We start from the raw sequence: 21,634 nt of genomic DNA, 5'->3' as shown, positions 1-21,634 counted from the left end.
CAATTCCCTTTAATAAAAGACTGTTTCGTTCCTGTAGGACTGGTAGAACTGGAAGAACTGAAAGAGAGGGCTACACTCTGAGAAAACAAAGGAAATTAACATATGAACTCTCTCTTAGCATACCCATCCTAGACGCAAGTCACACCTCAGTATCACCCGAATCTACTTCTCTTTCCCTCTTCCCCCATTCATTCTCTCTCTCATGCTGAGATCACCAAAATTCACCCAAAAATCTATATGGTTTAATGTGAATAATTATCATACACCACTATAAATGTCTGGTATCATTTGAAATTTCTCAGTGTGACTGGTACAATGGTCTCGTCTCCACAGAAGTAAACCAAATTATAATAGTTGGTTTAATAGTAGTCCATAACCTCTGGTTATTGTTTGGGCTCTAAGTTGTTATATAGGCGACTGTATGGGGGCTACACGGGTACCTTTTAACAATAGCAAGCATTGTTAAATTGTTTTAGCCATACCCTCTGGTTATTAATCAGACTGGTGAGTTTGTGATCGTGGGCCCGCATAAAATGAATGGCCGGTGGGGGGAACCTGTGTGACTTTGGTACCCGAGTGAACGAGGATAAGACTTAAATAGAATAATCAAATGTGCTGCTAAACTATATGACTAATAACCAGTTGGCATTCCAACCTAAAAGACAGTACACGCAGTAAACACTTATTGGAACCTTCACCCACTTATCGGAAACTGTCGTTGGACCAATTGGGCAGGAATATCAAAATTAATGATAGAATATGAAAGTACAAAATTTACTCCTGTTTTGATGTAGATCTGTGCAACATTTACTTGTTACTGTTACTGTTTTGATTTAGTTTGGCACAGACGCCATAAGAAAAAGGATCATTGGACAGTTACAACAACCGGTGTGCACATCCATCCAGATGTGGATTTGGAGTATATTCGAGGTTTAGTTGGTCTTGAGAATGCCTGCTTTGCCATCAGGTACACATAAACATCACTTACAAACTAAAGCTTCATTTTATTATGATTTTGTTGCATCTACAAACCACAAGAGTGTGTTAATATTTAAACAACTTTCCCCAGTGCCATACCTGCCCAGGGAGAGATTGAGTCACTTCCTGTGTTTCCTAGAGAATGTCTGAAGCTCCAGAGGTTGTTGGGTAGCGGTGCTTTTGGAGAAGTTTATGAAGGTGTTACAGTTGGCAACCAAATCACTGGAGTTGTGCCAGAGAGGAGAGTGGCTGTCAAGGTACATTTGGTTTAAACTGTTTAAATTTTCCACTTTAAATAACATATATATATATATATATATATATATATATATATATATATATATATATATACATACATACATACATACATACATACATGCATACATACAGGTAGGCTGTTTCAGCAAATAGCCTACAGATTGCAATCATGATGTCTGACAAATCAATCTCTTCACAGACACTGAGGAAAGATGCCAGTGACTATGAGAAAACAGAGTTCTTAAAAGAAGCTCATTTGATGAGGTAAAAGAAAAGTTTGCTCAAAGCATCACATTAAACATATGATTATAATAAGATACACCCTGGCCTAGAGCAAATGACAATGATGGTGCTGAGGTCTGTTGTTATTCAGTGTTTTGGGAGAAAATAAAATCTAAACGGACAATTTACCCAAGGGGCTCTGTTTTACTCTATTTATTGATTTACATTACTGTTCAAAATTTGGGGTTTGGTTTTGTAAGAAGTCTCTTTTATGCGCAACAAGGCTGCATTTATTTTAGCAAAAATATAGTAAAATCATTAATATTGTGAAATATTATTACAATTTAAAATACCTGTTTTCTGTTTTAAAATGTAATTTTTTCTTTGATATCAAAGCTGAATTTTCAGCATCATTACTCCAGTCTTCAGTGTCACATGATCCTTCAGAAATCATTCTAATATGCTGATATGCTAATTACTCAATGTTGACCCAAAACCTTTTGAACGGTATTTTGTTTGAAAACAATTATTCGGAGAACATTTATCATGCATGGTTTTGTGTTTGTGGCTCTCCAGCCAGTTTAATCATCCTAACATCCTGCGCTTGCTTGGAGTGTGTCTGCAAAACGAGCCACATTACCTCATCCTGGAGCTGATGGAAGGAGGAGACCTTCAATCTTACCTGAGAGGAGCTCGTCCTACCAATGTTAGGCTTTGTTTTCAAATATACTGTATGAGATGCTTATTCACTGACAGCACTAACATGTTCTTATGTCTCATAGACCCACAAAGAGCTACTAAACCTCACCAGCCTTCTGGACATCAGTTTGGATGCTGCCACTGGATGTGCTTATTTAGAAAGGATGCACTTTATTCATAGGTAAAGATGTGCTGCTCATATACTGCTAATGCATTCCTGTAGCGCATGGTGCTCACAATGCCAAGGTCATACAATGACCATACACATACAATGTACACGTTGAATTCAATGCAAGTCATTTTGAACGAAAATGTCTGCCAAATGCATAAAAGTAAATCTATTTAAATGAAACTACATTCAATGGTTTGTGTACAGGGATATTGCCGCAAGGAACTGTTTAGTGTCAGTAAGAAGCTACATAGACCCAGAAAGGGTGGTTAAAATTGGAGACTTCGGATTGGCCCGTGATGTGTATAAGAACGACTACTACAGGAAGAAGGGTGAAGGTCTGCTTCCTGTTCGCTGGATGTCACCAGAGAGTTTAACCGATGGCATTTTCAATAAATATTCTGATGTCTGGTCAGTATCTTGAGTATTAATGTTGCCTGATCTAGTAACATGCAAATTCCAATAAATATGTTTTCCTTTAATTTGCTTTTTCCAGGGCATTTAGTGTGCTCTTATGGGAGGTTATGACTTTAGGAAAGCTACCATATCCCACATACACCAACCATGAAGTCTTAAGCTTTATCAGTACAGGTGGACGACTGCCTTTACCTGCAGGATGTCCACAGAGATTGTAAGTGTTATTAGTAGATGATTTCTACAAATACATGTTATAAATTGATTGAATGCGAAGACAAAGATATGTCATGCTTTGAATGAATATGGTAAAAAGCAAAGATTACCTTTCAATTTTATTACTGCTTTTTGTAGGTATAATCTGATGATGAGCTGTTGGAGTAAAGAACCAACTGAGAGGCCAAACTTCCAGTACCTTGAGGAAACCCTGAGTAAATTGAGAGATTATGAGGAGGATAAAAGAGCGAACCAGAATGGAGCTGAAGGTCATGTGAACCGAGCCTACCAGGAAGACGGTGTGATTTTATATCAATATAAATATCAATATAATCAAAAATATTAACTTTACTTCATCCTACAAAAAGGAATAAATGCTATAAATCTGATTAATTTACTTAAATACATCTGGATCAGATGTGCACATATTTGTGACTCATTACATGTACTTCTTGCTAATTTTCTCCAGAGGAGGAGGTCTGCACTGGTGTCGATGAAGATGAAGTTCTGGAAACTGGACTGTCTCTTGTGCTCAGCAACGAGGGACTGAATTACTTGATGTATCGAGCTGAGAGCCCAGACAGTGTGCGAACAGACACATCGACACCCACTGAAGATAGATAAGACTATAATTGCCAATGTGCTTTTGAAGTCACTGGCACCTCAAGTTTTGCACAAAGACCTGTGAGCTGGACCTCACTTTTGTAATCTTCTTTCTTCTAAATATTGTATTATAATAATAATAAATATTGTATTGTTTAATGTATAATGTTGAATGATTAATAAACAGATATCAATATTCTGCAAAAACGGTTAGATCTGTATTCGCTTAAAGAAATACCAGTACTTAAATTGTTATCTGGTTAAATTATGCAAACAGCAAAATTTTGCAACTGATTAAATTGATAACTGGTTAAATTATGCAAACAGCTAAATAATACCAATGATAATTTTATGCATAATGTGTAAAGTGAATGAACAATAAAAAGGCATTATATCAACACTAAAAAACAACTAGATTTGTATTTCCTAACAAAAAAAACCTAGGCCTCTCACCTAGGTCTACTTGCAATTCTGCAACTTAAAAGTTTAATTTTTTCATCCATCTGTCAATTTTGAGATTTTGGGTTTTTTTGGATTTCCTAAAGTGTTTTTTCAGATCAGTGGAAAGTTAACATCCAAAATACACCTTTAAGACCCTATCACCATTGACTAATATGTAAAAAAAATAAAAATAAAAAAAATCAGAATTTTGACCTTGGCTTCATTCAATGTTCAGATTTTTGTTCTAGAAATTTATGCAAATTAGTGCATATTAAATTCGATTTCTCAATTGCATATTTAAACATTTACGAAAACTTGTGGCTTATAAAAAATATTGGGGATTTGTTTTACCCTATTCACCTGGAGTGTCTTGCCTTAAATTGGTTATATTTTGCAAACATAAAATAGCCTAATAATACATTTCATAGTATAACAATATTATGACAATTTTAATTTAAATAAATTATTCTTTATTTGATTTTGTCGTTTCTTTTTCTATCCCATGGACGTTGAATATTTCTGCCAATTTTGTATATATTTATTTTTATGTCAACAGATTAACATTTAATTCACGACGCCGCCCCTTTCTGACGTATGGTGCTCGCATGTCACGTGACCGCCGTCGGTGGAAGCAGCATGGCGTGCGTGAGCGCGGAGCTCCTCCAAAAACTCTACTTTATTTGCACTTAGTTCATCTTTATATTCAATCCATCAAAGGCGACGTGCACGTATTAAAAGCTGGAATAACACTCGCAGCATGGACGAAGGAAATAAACTTCAGTTCCCGTCCCTGCCCGCCGCCAAAGAAGAGCAGCTGGTATGTTATGAACATTAGCGCAGTGCTAACAACTGCTGGATCTCAGTCACTCTTCAATATGTCTGTTTTAAAGCATTGCCTGTTTGACTAGTATGTGTCAATGCATGAATAAATACAGAGGTCTTAGACACTACCAATCAAATTATTTGTCACTTACCTCCATTACGAGACTAATATTGAGTTTAGTCAACAACAACAATGAACCCATTAAATTGGCAATATACTGCATACTTCAAGTACCTTCTTACTTTATTTTGGTCTAACTTGAGCAATAAACTTGACAGAAACCGATTAAGTGAGAAAGTGTAAACATTGTTTAAAAATGAATGTCAAACCGATTATTGGTAGTTAGATAAGTTTTTTTCCTGTATTGGGCTGCAGTTTATTGTGCAGTGTTTATAGTGATACCTTTTCTGTTTTTTATTACTGTAAGAATGCTTGTAAAAACTGATAATGTGATTTTGCAATCCCATTTCTGCAGGATTGGGCGTATCCAATGAGAAGAGAGATGCAGGTGATCATGAAAATAGACTTTGCACATGATTGTATATCATTATATTGTTATGGCTTTTGTACAGCACAGGATATTTTTTTGTTAGTAGAAACATCCAGTACTTTTGCACACCCCCTCCCCGTTTTTTTGGTTTTGTTTTTTTCTATTTAATGTGTCTTCACTGTCAGCACTCAGCACCTTCAATAGAAATTTTTTGTATATTTTATATTTGGCGAGTCACAGTCTAAAGTATGTTTCATATCTCATTCTCATCAAATGATCACTTTCTCTACTTTTACTAAAACCAAATCTGATGTAATGATTTAGGAAATCCTCCCAGGCTTGTTTCTTGGGCCCTATTCAGCTGCTATGAAGAGTAAGGTACTGTAGAGATGATCGGTTCTCATGCATCATGATGAAGATAATCTGTGCCCGGTTTCCTGTAATAATTCATCCTCTCTTTCAGCTCTCAATGCTGGAGAAGCAGGGCATTACTCACGTCGTGTGTGTCAGACAAGACATTGAGGCCAACTTTATAAAGCCAAACTTTCCCCATAAATTTAGGTATTTTGATTTCTGGTACTCCTTTGTTCTATGCACATATGTGAGTTGTATTCAATATAAAGGTCCACTAGTATTTCTAACAGCTGGTTTACTTTAAATCTTTGTTCATAGGTACCTTGTTTTAGATATAGCAGATAACCCTGTGGAAAATATAATTAGATATTTCCCAATGGTAAGCTGGCCTTTCTTTATATATATTTTTTTAAATGCTTTTTATTTGGTGTGTGATACTTTTGTCTAATTATGATTACCTGACTTTCTCTCTGTAGACTAAAGAATTTATTGATGGATGTTTAGAGACGGGGGGTAATGAATGTTTTTCCATATTAATCTTGTGTAGTAATGGCAGCATTGATATGAGTACAAACTTTATACTAAAATATACATTCAATACTAGATTTTCTCATCCATCTTGCACATTTTTGTGTGGCAGGAAAGGTACTTGTTCATGGAAATGCAGGGATATCAAGAAGGTGCATGATCTTTTTTATAATTTATGTTTATAAAAATAATTTATTTAGACTTTTTTGGATTATTAAAATAATTTTTAAAAGAATCACTTTTGGGGATGTGGTTTGATTTTACTTAATACATCTAATATTTTATCTATATTATTATAATTTTTTTTTCCAGCGCTGCCTTAGTTATTGCCTACCTTATGGAGACATTTGGTGTAAAATACAGGTAACAGAATTTATTGGAGAAACAGTTCACACATTTCCAAAAATATTAATGCATGATAATACGAGTTTGACTTGAAGTCAATTGTGGATGAACATTTTGGCCAATACTGATAATTTTGGCCAATACCTATAATTCTTCATATTTGAAAGCCAATAACTTATATATTGGCCGATAAATCTAAATCAAAATTTAAAAAAAAAAATTCTGATTACAAAAACAAAAGTCTCACCATTAAATCCAAATCCCAAACGCACAATTATAATGATACTCTCATTATAATTTTATGTAGCCTATTTGACAGACTTGCCCTGCACATGTTGCAATTAACTTTACATCTGCAATTAACTGCACATCTGAAGTGCCTCAGCTGAAGGAAATTATCCATTATTTATTGGCTCTAATATATTGGCCAAATTTTCTTATTGGGCCGGTAACGATAACATTAAAAATGAGAATTTATCGGCTGATACGATATGGTGGCCAATATATCGTGCATCCCTAATTGTGTCATATATTATATCTTTACAGGGATGCCTTTAGTCATGTACAGGAGAGACGGTTTTGTATTAATCCCAATGTTGGCTTTGTTCATCAGCTACAGGTATGATTTTAAAGTAATCTCAGCGTTAATAATTCATTCAACATTAAGTGCTATAGCAGTTTTATATACATGCATGCATAATAAATGGATGTTCTTTCTGTTTTCATCAAGGAATATGAAGCAATATATCTTGCAAAGCTAACCATCAAGATGATGTCACCCATTCAGTTGGGCAGGTCTTTCTCCATCCAAGCTGGGATGCCAGGTTAGAGAACAATGTCTTATGGCCCAGTGGTCAGTTTGTAATAGTTGAATTATTTCTGTTAGTGATGCATAGTATAACAGTACCGTACCCAGTCCCTCTAGGATTTTGCTTTTCTACGATCACAAAATTTAACGCAAAATCAAGCAAGTAGGCGACTTGGAAGTAGGCTACATACCGTATTTTCCGCACTATAAGGCGCACCGGATTATAAGGCGCACCTTCAATGAATGACCTATTTTAGAAAATTAACTGTATATAGGGCGCACCGGATTATAAGGCGCATAAGATACTGCAGTCAAACGTTTGACTGGGTTTGCGTTATGCATCCACTAGATGTGCCAAAGGGAATGTAGCGATTGCGCGGCGCCGGAGGCCAGGCGTTTATTAGTAAGCGTGAGCGCGAGAAGAGAAAATTAAAGGCTTTTAAGTGCGCCTTATAGTGCGGAAAATACGGTACGTTAAATCGCTAAACTTCTGTTTGTGCCGTTTGTGCTTCGGCAATGCATCTGTCACTACCAGTCAGTCAACCACCGCAACCCTGCTCATGCTGAAAGCATCCTTGCTCTCTCTCTCACACACACAAACACACATGCTCTGAAAAAAGGCCTTCTGAAGTTCATGTAAGAAAAATATCCATAATTAAAACTTTATCGACTAAAATAACTTGCTTCCGGCAGATGGCCGTACATCCAGTCGACTTGCGCTAAGAGAATAATTAGATTTTTTCCCCAAATTGTGCAGCCCTAATCTTTTTTTGCAATATTTTTAATTTGTGTATTCTTCAAAAGTAGGCTACTGTTATGTTTAAGGTCCTTTATGTTATATTAAAAAAATTAGTGGTCGACCGATATATCACCAAGGCCGATATATCGGCCGATATTTGGCATTTTTAAAATATCGGCATTGGCTGTTAAGTTTTTCTCATAGGCCGATGTGTTGGAAGCGGGACTTTTATTTTGACGGCGCTCCAGACTTATATTTTGATGGGTGGCGCTCAGGGCCTGAAAAGAAAACGGCAGTGCCTGATCACACAGCGCTCACTCACATTCTCCGTCTTCATTAGTTTACGATCTCTGTCAGTCATATCTAATACTTTGTTAGACAGAACTGGTAAACAAAGTAAATGGTATGCGAAAAAGTAAAGCGTTGCTTTTATATTATTTGTAACAGAAAAGGCAAACAATCAGGCTAAAATACTTTCTCACTTTCAACATTCAGCAAATGCGCATCTACAACATTTAAACAAATCTCTGAATATCTAAAAACATTTAATTTCACAAACCTTGCAGATTCAATCGAATCCAGCTGTGCTATGTTGTGAAGTGTGCATTTGTAGCCTGACAAAACGTGTTACTGCGAGTGACGGTCAGTCCGTGCGAAGTGAGTGAATGCGAACAGAAGATCAACTTCACAGGAGACACAATTAAAAAACATTAAAGCCTTAATTTTGAAATATGCTGTTCTATATCCAGTTGCCCAGTTTGAAAAAATGATTACCAGTGCGCACGAAATGACCAGATTACTGAGTGCCCTGTTACAGTGTTTAATTCCTTTTTATTCACACATATTCAAGTATTTTTAAACAATTACTTTGTGAAAAATACTGTAATAGAATTGCAGATTCAAGAAGTTGCCATCTAAAGTATAAGCATGTTTATTTTAAGGATTTCAATATTTAAAGGGACATTGTGTAGGAATTTTTTTCCCATCTAGCGGTGAAATTGTATTTTGCATTCAAACGAATTGTGCTCTCCAGCGCCTCGCTTTTTCAAATGCGTGTTGCATCTACGGTAGCTGTTATGTACCAAAAAGCTGACAGGATGTCTTCTAACAGCACTTCATCGACTTTTCCTTCGGGTTAACAGGTTTGTTATTTCAAGCAAACTGCAACTTGACACAACGAACAAACGAATGTTACAGTATGAATAATAACAGTGCAATGCAGACTTTTAAACTTGCCGGGGAAGTGACAAGCGCCTCTCACTGCTCTGCTCCTCCGTTTCTGCTGCTTTCAGTTACGTGACGCTGGCTCTGAACGAAAACGCGTTGTGGAAACGCGTTGGCCTAGTACTTTTTGACCCTCTCTGCTATTATAGTTTTTCAAGATGGCGGAACGACATGGAAGCCTCCGTGGACCTACCCGTCACATGTATATAAAGATAATAAATTCTTCGTAATAATTCAGATAATTGGCAGAGGTATTTGTACATCATTGAGGACATATTTATGAATAAAAATATTGATTTTAGATAATAAAATTCCTAAAAAAAACTACACATTGTCCCTTTAAGGACGTTTTCTAATTTATGAAATATTGATTAAAATAAATATAAAGTATATAGACTATATATAAAAATATCAGCTTTATATAGGCCACCCTACTTTATGCACCCGGCCATAAAAAAACAATTATTGGTCGACCACTAATAAAAATAGTAACATAACCTTGTAAAGCCTGAAATAATTTAATAAAAAAAAAATATATATATATATATATATATATATATATATATATATATATATATATACTTTTAGATTAAATGTAAAACGTTTTGTTTTGTCATATATTCGATACATCAGCTTTTTATGCCTGAATATAGAGGGGGAAAACAGTTAAATTTTATTCAGAGGCCAAAACTGAGCAAAAATAGAAATTTGGTCCAGTTATTTAAATGGCCAAAAATGTAAATTTATGAGAGCTTTAAAACATTATAACAGACTACTTGCATAAAATGCATATAAATATCATTTGTCACTTTACATCTCCTAATAGTATGTCTAAGTAAGATTATATTTAAATGCTTAGTTTTATGCATTAATAATTTTGCACTCTATAATTTTTATTGTGAGGGGCAAAACATGCAATAGGCCTACAATGACGATTGAGAGATGAACAAATAAACGTTACTCAAAAGCCTGTTGTATCACATTTAATACATAATATATACAAATTGATCGATAATATACAAAATGTTTTAAAGGGAGAGCTGTGTCCCCTGACCCCCCTAGAAGGCCTGACAACCATGTCACAAAATCATGTGGGAAACGCTGCAATAAAATGTTTTTTTTATTTTTATTATTATTTGGTGTTACATTTGAAATAAAATATTGCAATTATATGTTTAAGTTATTATCAGTGTTCTCCTTTTAGAAATTACAGAGCCCAATGGTTCTTGAGGTCAGAAAAGCAATAAACATGTTGAGACTGGTGTTTTTTCACTGAAAAACTACACAAGAAATACAGGAAATTTTGCTGTCATTTTACACTGCAAAAATCAGGAAAAAGTCCCACGAAATCCTGGAGGGATCAGTTATCCTTAAAAACACTATACTGTTAAATATTTGGCAATTCTCAAAATTAATATTCGTTTTTCATTCTGTGCATTATAATGTTGCAATGTCTAAATTCACTAGTAGCATTTACAATGATTAATTTTTTTGTGTGTAGTGCTTTTTATATATTTTTATGAAATAGTGCAGAATTTATCTTATACTCTTGTGTATTTTTACTCGTATTGTATGCAATTTTTTTGCATGCTAACTCTGCTTTTGTTGTTGGCTTGACATTGAAAAAATGACATTTTCATCTGAGATTTGGAACCAAATGACTTTAGAAAGATGGCGGCATCATTATTTTATTTTTACACAGAGATTGGTAGGTCTATTAGTTAAATCTGTTTACTTTAGCAATCTTTGTTGCATTATATACCACCAGTGAAAGATCAAAATGCATACAAACTTTTTTTGCCCCAATTTTGCCTGCCTGTAATTCAAGAAGTATTAAAACATTAAAATATATATCTTAATATCTTTTTAGACTCTGGCTCTAAATAACATTTATTTTGGTATCTTCATTTTAAAGGCCCTATATGGTACAATGCCAGAGATATGGATATCTTAATGTGGCTCCATGAGTAAATTGGTCAATTGCACACATTATTCAGTGGTCAAAAACCAAATGTGGGTCATTTTGCATACAGTTGATATTTTTTTCTTTTAAAGACGAATATCTGAACAACACATAATGTTGAAACTACAAATGTATCTCGTTTTTTTCTATTAAAGTCCCCCTGTGGTGTAAACCAAGCTTTCAATGTTGTTTATATGTCTATGTGGTGTTTTTAATATGCTTTAAGACAAACCATGTGCAAATTCATTAGTCAACACCATTGCCGAGTATTTTCTCCTTAAAATTGCAGTGAACCAAAGACAGTCTCAAAAACGCAGGTTGAAATCGCTGGTGTTTCTGACGTCATAAGCTACCTTGTAATCAATCACGTCAACGGATGGATCTCTGAGCTGGTGTGAGTGGAGGCGGGGCTGATTAACATATTCATAGAATCACGTATACTAAATGAGACAAGGGTGTAGTTACATTCAAGCTATTTTAAGTCATGACGGGATTTTTTTTCAAGGAAAGAACGTTTAAATGTGTAGTTTTTGTGTTCAAGGATGAGTTTTAAGAGATAAAATGATTGACTACAGGGGGATTTTAACACAATTGCATAGCATATACCTGTCTGAGTGCCATAATATATATATTTTTTTTTTTTTTTTTTCTTCAAAGTTTGCAAGCATGTAACTCTTAAAGTATTAAAGATATCTCAATATCCTTCTAGATTCTAATTCTTAATAAACTTTTCTTTTGGTCTCTTCATATTTAAGGTCCTATAGGTTTCAATCACACAGATATTGGGATCCCAATGTGACTGCATGTTCAAATAGTTGAATTTTAGCGGATACATATTGTGTCTGAAGAACAAGTAATACTGAAACAAGAAATGCATCTTATTTCCCTCTAAGTAAAGAGTGGCAAATTTTTTTACATTTTTTTTTTTAAGTTTACATGTCTGTAATTTAAAAAGGGTTAAAGATCTTAATATAATTTTAGATTCTTATTCCTTTGAAACTTTTCTTTTGGAATCTTAATTTTTAAGACCCTATATGGTTCAATCCCAGAGATTTTGGGATCGCTGCGTATTTGAACTCTTGGTAGCTTCATAAGCTGTTTAAATGAACAAAATCCTTTCTTTCAAATATCCTTAACTGATTCAAATATAGATTCTTATAAATGCATGTTTGAGAGCAAGTTAATGTGCCTTAACCATTTTTAGTTGATTTTTGGAACTCAGAGAGGTGTTTTGTATGCAATTGTTTTGATGGAGGGGAAGAAGACACATTTCTAGTTTCAACATTATTTATTCTTCAGACATTTCGCTTTAAATGCAACAAGTATCAGCTGTATGCAAAGTGAACTACATTTGTTTTTTGTCCATTGAAACTGTGTAAAATACAACAAATTCAACATGGAGCCGCATTGAGATCCCATATGTATGGGATTGAACCATAAAGGACCTTAAAAATGAAGATTTTAAAGAAAAGTTTAAGAACCAGAATCTAAAATCATATTGAGATATCTTTAATACTTTTTGAGTGACAGGCACGCAAACTTTGGAAGAAGAATATTTATGGAACTCGGACAGGTATGTACAGGTAATATACAATTGTGATAGATAGATAGATTGATGGTACATTTCTAGTTTGAACATTATTTGTTGTTCAGATATTTCTTTTTAACAGGAAAACATATCAACTGTTTGCAAAGTGACCCAGATTTGTGGGTAAATAAAAAATTAAATAATGATGCTGCGATCTTTCTAAAAATATTAACAAAATCAAAAGATCTAGCCGGTTGATTTGACTCAGAATGACCCAATTATATTCCACAGCTCTATTAATTTGTACATATTAGTAATATATGAAACTACATTATTAAATGCATTTGTTCATACTGTGACTGTGCCTAACATATATATTTTCCCCTACAGGAAGCTTAAAGCGAACACTAGAAGAGGATGAAGATTTTGGGAGTATGCAAGTTACAGCTGCACAAAATGGATAGGCTTTACTAAAAAAGTGCTTTACCACAGTGGACTTTCATTTTTACATTTTTATTGGGATTAAAAATGTAAATATTTGTACAGAGGTTGGGAGGGAGAGACTGCTCCTCGTGACCCTTGGAGCTGGGGATGGTTTGATATTTTTTTCTTTTTGAGCTGTATGCACTGAAATTTTTTGCAGTTTTATAGTATTTAAAGCATTTTGCATTTGCAGCGGGACAGTATTGCAATAATGCACTTTTGATACTTGAATTACTGTTATGTTTATGGACAGATTTGGGTTGGGGTGAGGAGGTATCAAAGGAATGCGACTCACTGCCATAGAAATGAAATGGTAGGATGAATCAGTCGTTATGTAAAGAATTAATAAGGAAAGATGTTTTGCCATAGAATTAACATCCCACTGCTCAATAAAAGATGGCTACTTACACCATGTGTTTTCAATGTTATCATTGACTAGATTGGGTGTGGAAAGATTTCGAATGATAATATGAACTTCATATTTTATTGTTTCTAACCCTTCACCCACTTGTCATTCATTGGTTTTACATCAATTATAAAAAGTAACGGTTATAAAAGGAAATATAACATCACTGCCACATATTTAGTTGTTGACTGACAAAGTATTTAGATGCCCTTTATTTGTCGGCATTTAGTGCAAGTACAAAAATAAAGGCATTTGGCGTACAAAGATGTGCTTTCGTTACATCAGGATATATTTCAAAATAATTTATTTTCCTTCAACTAGGTTTGACACAACTAATGATTCGGCATCACCAGTGGCTAAGACGAGCCAAAACTGAGAAAATACATGAGCATAATAAATAAATGTAAACAATTTTTTTTACATTAATGATATCTACGTTGAAGATGAGTACCTGCAAGAGAAATTGAAATAAGATATAATAGATCCAATAACAGACTCGCTGCTTGCATGAAAACTGTGATTTGAGTTTTTTTTAAGCATAAAACAGCATTAACATGAAGTAAAAGAGGGAAATATGCCTTTTACAGTTTTGTAAATTGTTTGAAACAGTTTCTGTAATTAAAAATGCTTTCCCTCTAACAAAAAAACATGTATAGAAATCTTTACATTAGAAAATATTCAAGTACATAAGCCCTTTAAAAAAAAACGGAACACAGTGTTAACCACATATCCCATATATGATCAGATCTGATTTCTATAGCTTTCTCTGCTAGTGCTTGATGTTGACTTTTAGAAAGAATGTTCATGAAAATACCCATTGTTCTGTCTTGAAGTGAATTCAAAATGCTTCTTTCACAATATTTTGTTATTGTTACTTGTCACCAAATTACCAAGTTTATTGTTTTTTTTGCTGGCTAAAAGTGAAAACTTGGAGGTAGTCTATTCTAAGATTCTCAGAGAATAGAACAGATTCTAAGCTCTAAGCAAACATTCTGTGATGTTCAAGATTCTTTTGGATTCAGTCAAAGAACCGGCACTGCATGTAAGCCTCATCTGAAGAGGAGTAGCCAAACTTTTTATAAAATTCCACATTTTTTGGCGCACACTCCAGTGTTACTTTGTAGCACTGCAATTTTTTGCTGAGGAGAGTCAATGTTGATACCAACCTACAAAACAAACAAAATACGATATTCAGACATTCACTTTTGAGACAGATGCGTTTAAAGAAAATAAGTATTCCTTAATCATGCAAAATTAGTGTTGTAAAAGTGTTTTTAAAACCCAAACTCACAATTTTCCCAGCTGTTTTCCTCTGCACACATCACTCACAACCACTTCTTCCACACGCCCCCTCTGCCAGGACAAAAAACTAAATTATATTAGGTGTTCTATGAATATATGCACTCTTAAAATACAGATTTAAAATGTATTAAAGTACCTTTGCACAAGCATGGATGAATTTGTGCTCTATGATAAGTGTTGCTGTGGCAACAATTTGTCCAAGATTCGTGTCTTCCACCACTATGACATAATAGTCTCCAGATTTCTTCATATGTTCAAATTTTGCTGAAATTTTTTTTAAAAAAGTGAGTCTTTTTAATAGTTAATTAAAAAAACAAAAAAAGACCATATAGACCTTATGTAACCCCGCCCACTTTTCAGGACTGCGCTCATTGTGTTCTGTCTTCCGGGTTGTATTCCCGCAGTATCAAGGTAAGATCTTATGGATTTATGAATGAACCGCTCGTTTCAAAATATTCCTGGTCTACCAACATTTGTTATGACATCCTCTTCAAACATTACATTGCTCATGATAACTTTAGTTAACTCTTTAATAGGTAAATCCACTTCACCAGCTAATTACTCTTCAACAGAGCTATTGCAAAAATGGAAGTTCAAAAACAAAATTCTGAAGTTGGCTGAGCGCTTGTTTCTTTGGCGCATAAGGTCTATATGAAGAACTGTGAGATGTTTTGAGTTAGGGACTTGCAGAACCTTTGAACTGTTCTTCTGTGACATCCCCAGCCATTGTGAGCTGTGATAAGACCTTGTAGAAGCCTAAAAAAGGCATAAAGACAAACACATGTTCATCATGATTGTTTGTACCGAAGTACTATACATGAGTGGGCAGATTGCTGAATGGTAACCAGTACCTCTGTCTAGGTCAGCAGTACAGAGAGGACGGAGGACCAGACCTTCTCCAGGCTGAGACGGAGAAATGGGAGGTGAGAAGGAGACGGTGTTGCTGCTCCAGTCCAGCTCTTGGAGTAGAAAAGGATCAAACAGGGGCGTCTCGTCCATCAACATTCCAGACGCCCTATAATAAAATAAAACTTTAGACAAACTTACCACGGATCAGGACTCCCTGTCAATAAATGTGTTAGTGGTAACATTTTATTTGGACTTTGATCATCCAAACATTTACAATTCAAAGTCAAACTTGTGTACAGCTGCCGGTGCCTGCATGAAATCATCAGACCTTCTGTAATAAAATACAAGACATGCTAGACTATTAGAGTTAACTAAAACCACAAATGCATTTTTGTTACTTTTTAAATAACGTTCACTATAATAGTCATTTAAATAAATCAATATCATAGTCAAAAAAATTTTATATTTAAAAAATGATTTTTTTTCAGCTAGTTGCCAAAGGAAACAATTCTCATTTAGTTGAACTTGAACTGAAATAATTAAAACGAAACTCCAAATAAATATAACTAAAACTTTTAAATTAAAACGGAAAATATAAAAATAAACACTCATTAAAATTTATCAAAACTATGATAGTGTCTCAATGATAATAAGATACCTTATCTTCTTGATCTTTCTTTTAGAAGTGTGTTCTGTAAAGCATTTGAGTAAATATAATTAGTTACTGTACTTAAAGGCTTAGTTAGCCTAAAAATTGTCATTATTTACTCGCCCTGAAGTTGTTCCAAATCTGTAAGAGTTTCTTTCTTCTGCTGAACACAAAAGACGATATTTTGAAGAATGCTGGTAATCAAACAATTAATGGTAGCCATTGACTTACATAGTATGGACACCAAAAAAAAAAGAAGAATACTATGGAAGTCAATGGGACCCATTAACTGTCTGGTTACTGACATTCTTCAAAACATCTTCTTTTGTGTTCAACAGAAGAAAGAAATTCATACAGGTTTGGAACAACTTGACGGTGAGTAAATTATGACAGAGTTTTAATTTTTAGGTGAACAATCCCTTTTAAAAAAATCCAGACCAGGTGAGTAAATAAGTGCATAGTGAACTATCCCTTTAACTGAAACTTGAGAGTAAACGTAATTGCTCTCCTCACAAATCATCAGTTTTTCAGAACACTCTTAGGTGTTCAGTGTTTCCCCCGGTTTCACAGACAAGTCTTAAACCTAATCCCAGACTAAAATGCATGTTTGAGCTGTTTTAACTGAAAGCAACTTGCACTGATATCTTAAAATAGGTCAATACCATTGTTTTGTCTCAAGATGCACAGGAGTAATGTAACTTTTTTTCTAAGGCACGTTTATAAAAGCTATTTAAATGTCCTAATTAAACTAAGGTCTAATCCTGGCTTAATCTAAGCCATGAAACCAGGCCAAGTCTTTTTTGGAATTGGTCAAATGTAACTTTTAATGGTGTCATTTTGTCTGTAAGGTATCTGAACTTTTACTAAAGTATAGTTTTCAGGTACTCTTTAAGTTTACACCTCTGTTACAAACCAAACATCCAAAGTATGACATCTACAACATCCTTAAGTCTGTAGTAATTTGTGTTCTCTGCATTTCCAAGAAAAGACAATATTTCAAGTATTGAAAAAACAATTCTCAAAGCAGTTTATGGCAGACCCTAATAAATGAAACATTTAAATGACAAAGGTCACAATTCAGTGTAGAACAGAAAGTACATAATATCACGCCCAGGAAGTGATTAGATTAATTTCAAATGCATTTCATTTTAAAAAACCTAACGTACTGTTCTTTGGGGACGAAATCATCCCAATCTGTATCCCAAAATACCATCCATGTTCAATTAAATGATAAAAGAGCTCGCGATCAAACTGCTTTAGATTCGTGTATCTGAGATCGATTTGTCATTTACTTACGGAGACATTAGGATATCGACAGCTTTTGCTTTCCTAAAATGTTTGAATGAACCCTGGCACCTCGATTCCAGTTACAGAAATCCTCAATGTTCCAGCATGATACACTTCCTCCTGCGTTATTATTTCCCACACGTATTCTAACGAGCCCAGCTTGTCACCCAATCACTGTTTGCTGTGGCTCTGGTTCGGTTGATAATCGACTTCTCAATTGTCCAATCGTAGATTTGCTGCAAGTTTATCTGACCAATCATAGCAAATACTGATCAGATAAAGTCTCACCCCCTCCTCCCTCTTGTCTGCGTGCGTGGAATATGACGTGGCGCGAGGTTGAACTAGGGCGCGGTGCAATGACGTTAATATATCCGTCTAGGGGGGGAAAAGATGTTTAGCCGGATAAACGTAAAGTTTATAAACTGGTTATGTGATCTTAGACGTGTTGAATCTGAAAACTGACACCGTCTGGTTCGACAAGACTCAAGATTTAAATGAAAAGGTGTCTGTCAATGTATGTACTACCCACCGTGTAACCCACGTGTTCGAACGAACGCCTAAAGTTACCGTGGTAAATAAGTTTAGCTAAAATACCTCACGGTTAAAACATATCGTCACAGCGACAACCTGATTAGTTATTTAATACATGCACTTTACAGTGATATTGGCTATATAATGACATTTTCCATTTATATGTTACTTACAAATATTATTCCAGTCAAAATACACAGCTAATTTTAAATGGCTATTAAGTTGTTTTATAATATCATATACCATCTAAGCCATGCAAACCAGAACAACCTGTCCTTGACCTCTGCCCTGTAGGTCTTGTCTTGACTTCTAAGGACAAGCTGTGTTACAAACTGCATACTCAGCAGCAGTTACTGGAATTCATCTCTCTTCCTTCACTTAGGCTATTGATTTTCTCAAGTGTCTAAACAAAAATAAATATTAATAATCTTTTCAAATGTTTTTAAGCAGATATCTTCTGTAGGATGTTACTGTACAGAAAGGACCAACAAGAAATTTGAGAAGGAAACGCCTACCATTGATCGCAAATCCTTCCATGTACCTGCACTATAAGGTATAATATCAAAACAGACCTCAAAGCAGTCAACAATTCTAATAATTTGCCTCAATATTTCTTATGAAGGATATTTAAACATTATAATACATATAAACCAACCATTCTGCTTATTTAATATTTGGAAATTCCATTTTTTCCAATCCAAAAAACAAACAAAATGTTTTTAGTTTATTTCTCGATTCTAATAATGCCATATCGAACATTTTAAAATTATTTTTCAAAGAAATGAAAATATGAAAATGAATGCAAATAAGGCTTAATGGTGTGGGTTGTCAAAATGGTTCACACATTTAATGAAATAATGATGGTATATATAGACAAAGCACTTGTGACAACAGTGATTCCATAATGCGTCTCCAATTACTGCTTAAAAATGCTGCAGGCATACTTTAATAAGCTCAATAACTTGCATGAAAAGGGAAGCCGAGAGACAGCAGGTATTGAATGAACCTTGCGGGAAATAGGGAGTCTGAGAGCACAAAAAATGCCTGCAGAAAGCTGATATACTAGTTTACATGACTATACCATGGATCATTACATTGAGTGAGATACAAATCATTGAAATACAGTCTGTTTGTCTTTAATGCCTGTACATGGCCAAAAAAATGAGACAGCAAATATTGGCCTTAACAATGTAACATTGTTGCCCTATAAAATAATTTATGATGCTATATTTGTAAATCTTAAAGTCATTTTGGTCACACTTTAGATAAGGGTACTATTCTCACTATTCACCAACTATTAACAATGACCTTTGCCTCAATAAACTCCTAATTACTGCTTATTAATATTTTGTAAGGTAGTTGTTAAGTTTAGGTATTGGGTAGGATGTGGGGATGTAGAATATGATCATGCAGAATGAAGAATTAATATGTGCTTTATAAGAACTAATACACAGCCAATTTCCAAGAAATATGCATGCCAATAAGCAGCTAGTGAACTAAAGTGTAACCAGAATTTTCATGACCACATGAGTAAAATGCAATGTTTATGGACAAACTTCTGGTGAAACTCGGAGAATAAAACTGTATATTTTAAATTAAATAGATAATTATATTATGCTCCCAAAATTGATGTCAAACTAATTCAGTAGATAAAAGGGACCCTGGTAAGTTATTTAATGCATTTGTAAAAGTGCAAAAGCCAATTGAATGGTCAATTCTTGCTTTTAATGGAATATTGAATAGTATGTAATATAAATTATTTATCTGTGCACGTAATCATTTTTTGTTTGTTTATGATGTGCCCTCATAATCTTTAATCAAAACCGCTTCCCATCAATCTCTCAGCGACATCTCTTCTTTTCTCTGGTAATGTGTTTTTCGGCTTGAGGTCGGGATAACCTGTCACTCACAGGAGATCGACCAATAGAAAAACCACAACCATCCAACTAATTCCTGATGGACAAAATCCTACATTTTTTCTAGTTCGAGAAGCCGTTTCACTCAAATCACAATAGGGAAGAAAAACACCTTTCCATTTCATGCTGACTTTAATCCGTTGTTTTTGCAAAGCAGTTGTTAGGTTGTTTTAATTGGATTTTTTAAATGTGTTGCTATGTGATTGCTTACTGGTCCAAATCAAAAGTGCAAAATTCTCTATTATATTTAAGTACCAACAATGTTTGTCTTTAAACAGATTTTTCAAACACATCCACTTCTGCCATTGGTCGGTCAAAAAGATAATCCTGTCCTCAAACTCACTCCACTGGTTGAGTCAGTGTTGCTATTTTGGACTTGTCAGAATGCTTAAATAAATACATCAAAGTTTTATAGCGCCAAAGAGACAAATCCATCTGCAAATGCTTTACTTTCTTGTATCTGAATAAAGTATTTTAATACGAAAAAATCACACACTTTGGCATAGCAGACAATTTGATTTCTCTCAAAGCACCTTTGCTAGCCCATAACACAGACACCCAGAGCACATCAACTGCAACAGCCGTTACAGAAGCCGTCCAGAAACTGATACAGATCAATGGAGAGAACATGAACACAAGAGCCATGGAGCCAGAGACTTCCCGCTGATTTAATTACAGACTTTCCATCACTCAAGAGCCACCGTTCTGAAGCAACATCAGTAGCATCTACACTTGAATGATGGTCATGCGATATTATCGGCCAGACATGTTGTGAACCGGTGCAGACAATGGTATCATTATGACTGCAGGACTCTTTTACTGAGAGCCTTAAACTTCCTTATTACCATAAACAAGTCTTGGGGGAGGTGTTAAGACTACACACTGAAACAAATCCGTGCTCATAAAAGAATGGTAAGGATTGTATGGCTTTTGTCTTCCAGTTTGACAACACAATCACATGAAAAATTCATGATGTCCATGGTTGCTCTGCTGTGCATCAGATCGATAGCACAGTAATAGCTGGCATATCTGAGACTTGCTTGGCAAGGTTCCCTCTCTTTGATAAACTGTGCCATGTTAATGGGCATACTGAGTTACTGTCCTCTTTGTGCAGGAAGTTGATTTTTCACTATAGCATACAGATTTGTGCACATATGTGATACAGGAGCTTGTTCTCCCAGTTGTCTGATCCTGTTACTTCTTCCAGCTAAACATCCTACACTTCTGCATTGTGCGGTCTGGTGGGAATCCAAATTTAGTCCAAGTATTTGATAGAAGCAGTAACATTCTGGTAATTCATGGGACAGGAGGGTAAGAGGGGAATACATAATGCTGAATACATTTTGAAAATGATAATTAAAAGTAATTAATGCTGGAAAAAGTAAATTGTTTATTGTAGTTTTCTGGAA

The 21,634-nt window shown here is 34.8% G+C and overlaps 3 protein-coding genes across 4 annotated transcripts in view; 2 read left to right on the top strand and 1 right to left on the bottom strand.

The window, feature by feature from the left end:
• The window catches only part of ros1 (c-ros oncogene 1, receptor tyrosine kinase), a 29,321-nt gene extending 25,596 nt beyond the window's left edge, over nucleotides 1-3,725 (top strand). For both annotated transcript variants that reach the window (XM_077239121.1, XM_077239120.1), the window contains exons 20-28: nucleotides 838-967; nucleotides 1,070-1,235; nucleotides 1,436-1,500; nucleotides 2,035-2,164; nucleotides 2,241-2,338; nucleotides 2,534-2,737; nucleotides 2,823-2,957; nucleotides 3,095-3,255; nucleotides 3,426-3,725. In XM_077239121.1, coding sequence (XP_077095236.1) covers nucleotides 838-967; nucleotides 1,070-1,235; nucleotides 1,436-1,500; nucleotides 2,035-2,164; nucleotides 2,241-2,338; nucleotides 2,534-2,737; nucleotides 2,823-2,957; nucleotides 3,095-3,255; nucleotides 3,426-3,580 — 1,244 coding nt within the window. In that variant the 3' untranslated portion in view covers nucleotides 3,581-3,725. The remainder of the gene's footprint in view (nucleotides 1-837; nucleotides 968-1,069; nucleotides 1,236-1,435; nucleotides 1,501-2,034; nucleotides 2,165-2,240; nucleotides 2,339-2,533; nucleotides 2,738-2,822; nucleotides 2,958-3,094; nucleotides 3,256-3,425) is intronic.
• Nucleotides 3,726-4,599: 874 nt separating this feature from the next.
• styx (serine/threonine/tyrosine interacting protein) lies at nucleotides 4,600-13,694 on the top strand. The gene is made up of 11 exons (XM_077239117.1): nucleotides 4,600-4,817; nucleotides 5,299-5,331; nucleotides 5,638-5,691; nucleotides 5,777-5,874; nucleotides 5,986-6,046; nucleotides 6,144-6,180; nucleotides 6,308-6,347; nucleotides 6,508-6,558; nucleotides 7,087-7,159; nucleotides 7,271-7,364; nucleotides 13,193-13,694. The coding sequence occupies exons 1-11, from the start codon at nucleotides 4,758-4,760 to the stop codon at nucleotides 13,264-13,266; spliced, it is 675 nt and encodes a 224-aa protein (XP_077095232.1). The 5' UTR covers nucleotides 4,600-4,757; the 3' UTR covers nucleotides 13,267-13,694.
• Nucleotides 13,695-14,585: 891 nt separating this feature from the next.
• gnpnat1 (glucosamine-phosphate N-acetyltransferase 1) lies at nucleotides 14,586-17,969 on the bottom strand. The gene is made up of 6 exons (XM_077239119.1): nucleotides 17,788-17,969; nucleotides 15,845-16,008; nucleotides 15,687-15,749; nucleotides 15,130-15,257; nucleotides 14,983-15,044; nucleotides 14,586-14,857 (listed from the first exon to the last, which is right to left on the bottom strand). The coding sequence occupies exons 1-6, from the start codon at nucleotides 17,793-17,795 to the stop codon at nucleotides 14,710-14,712; spliced, it is 573 nt and encodes a 190-aa protein (XP_077095234.1). The 5' UTR covers nucleotides 17,796-17,969; the 3' UTR covers nucleotides 14,586-14,709.
• Nucleotides 17,970-21,634: the final 3,665 nt, after the last annotated feature.

Source organism: Siphateles boraxobius, unplaced genomic scaffold (assembly GCF_051911475.1).
Source record: "Siphateles boraxobius isolate OS27281-9 unplaced genomic scaffold, OSU_SipBor_1 22, whole genome shotgun sequence".
NCBI classification, from domain to species: Eukaryota; Metazoa; Chordata; class Actinopteri; order Cypriniformes; family Leuciscidae; genus Siphateles; species Siphateles boraxobius.
The sequence above is the reverse complement of the archived record's forward strand: the minus strand, read 5'-3'. Positions and strand labels throughout refer to the sequence as shown.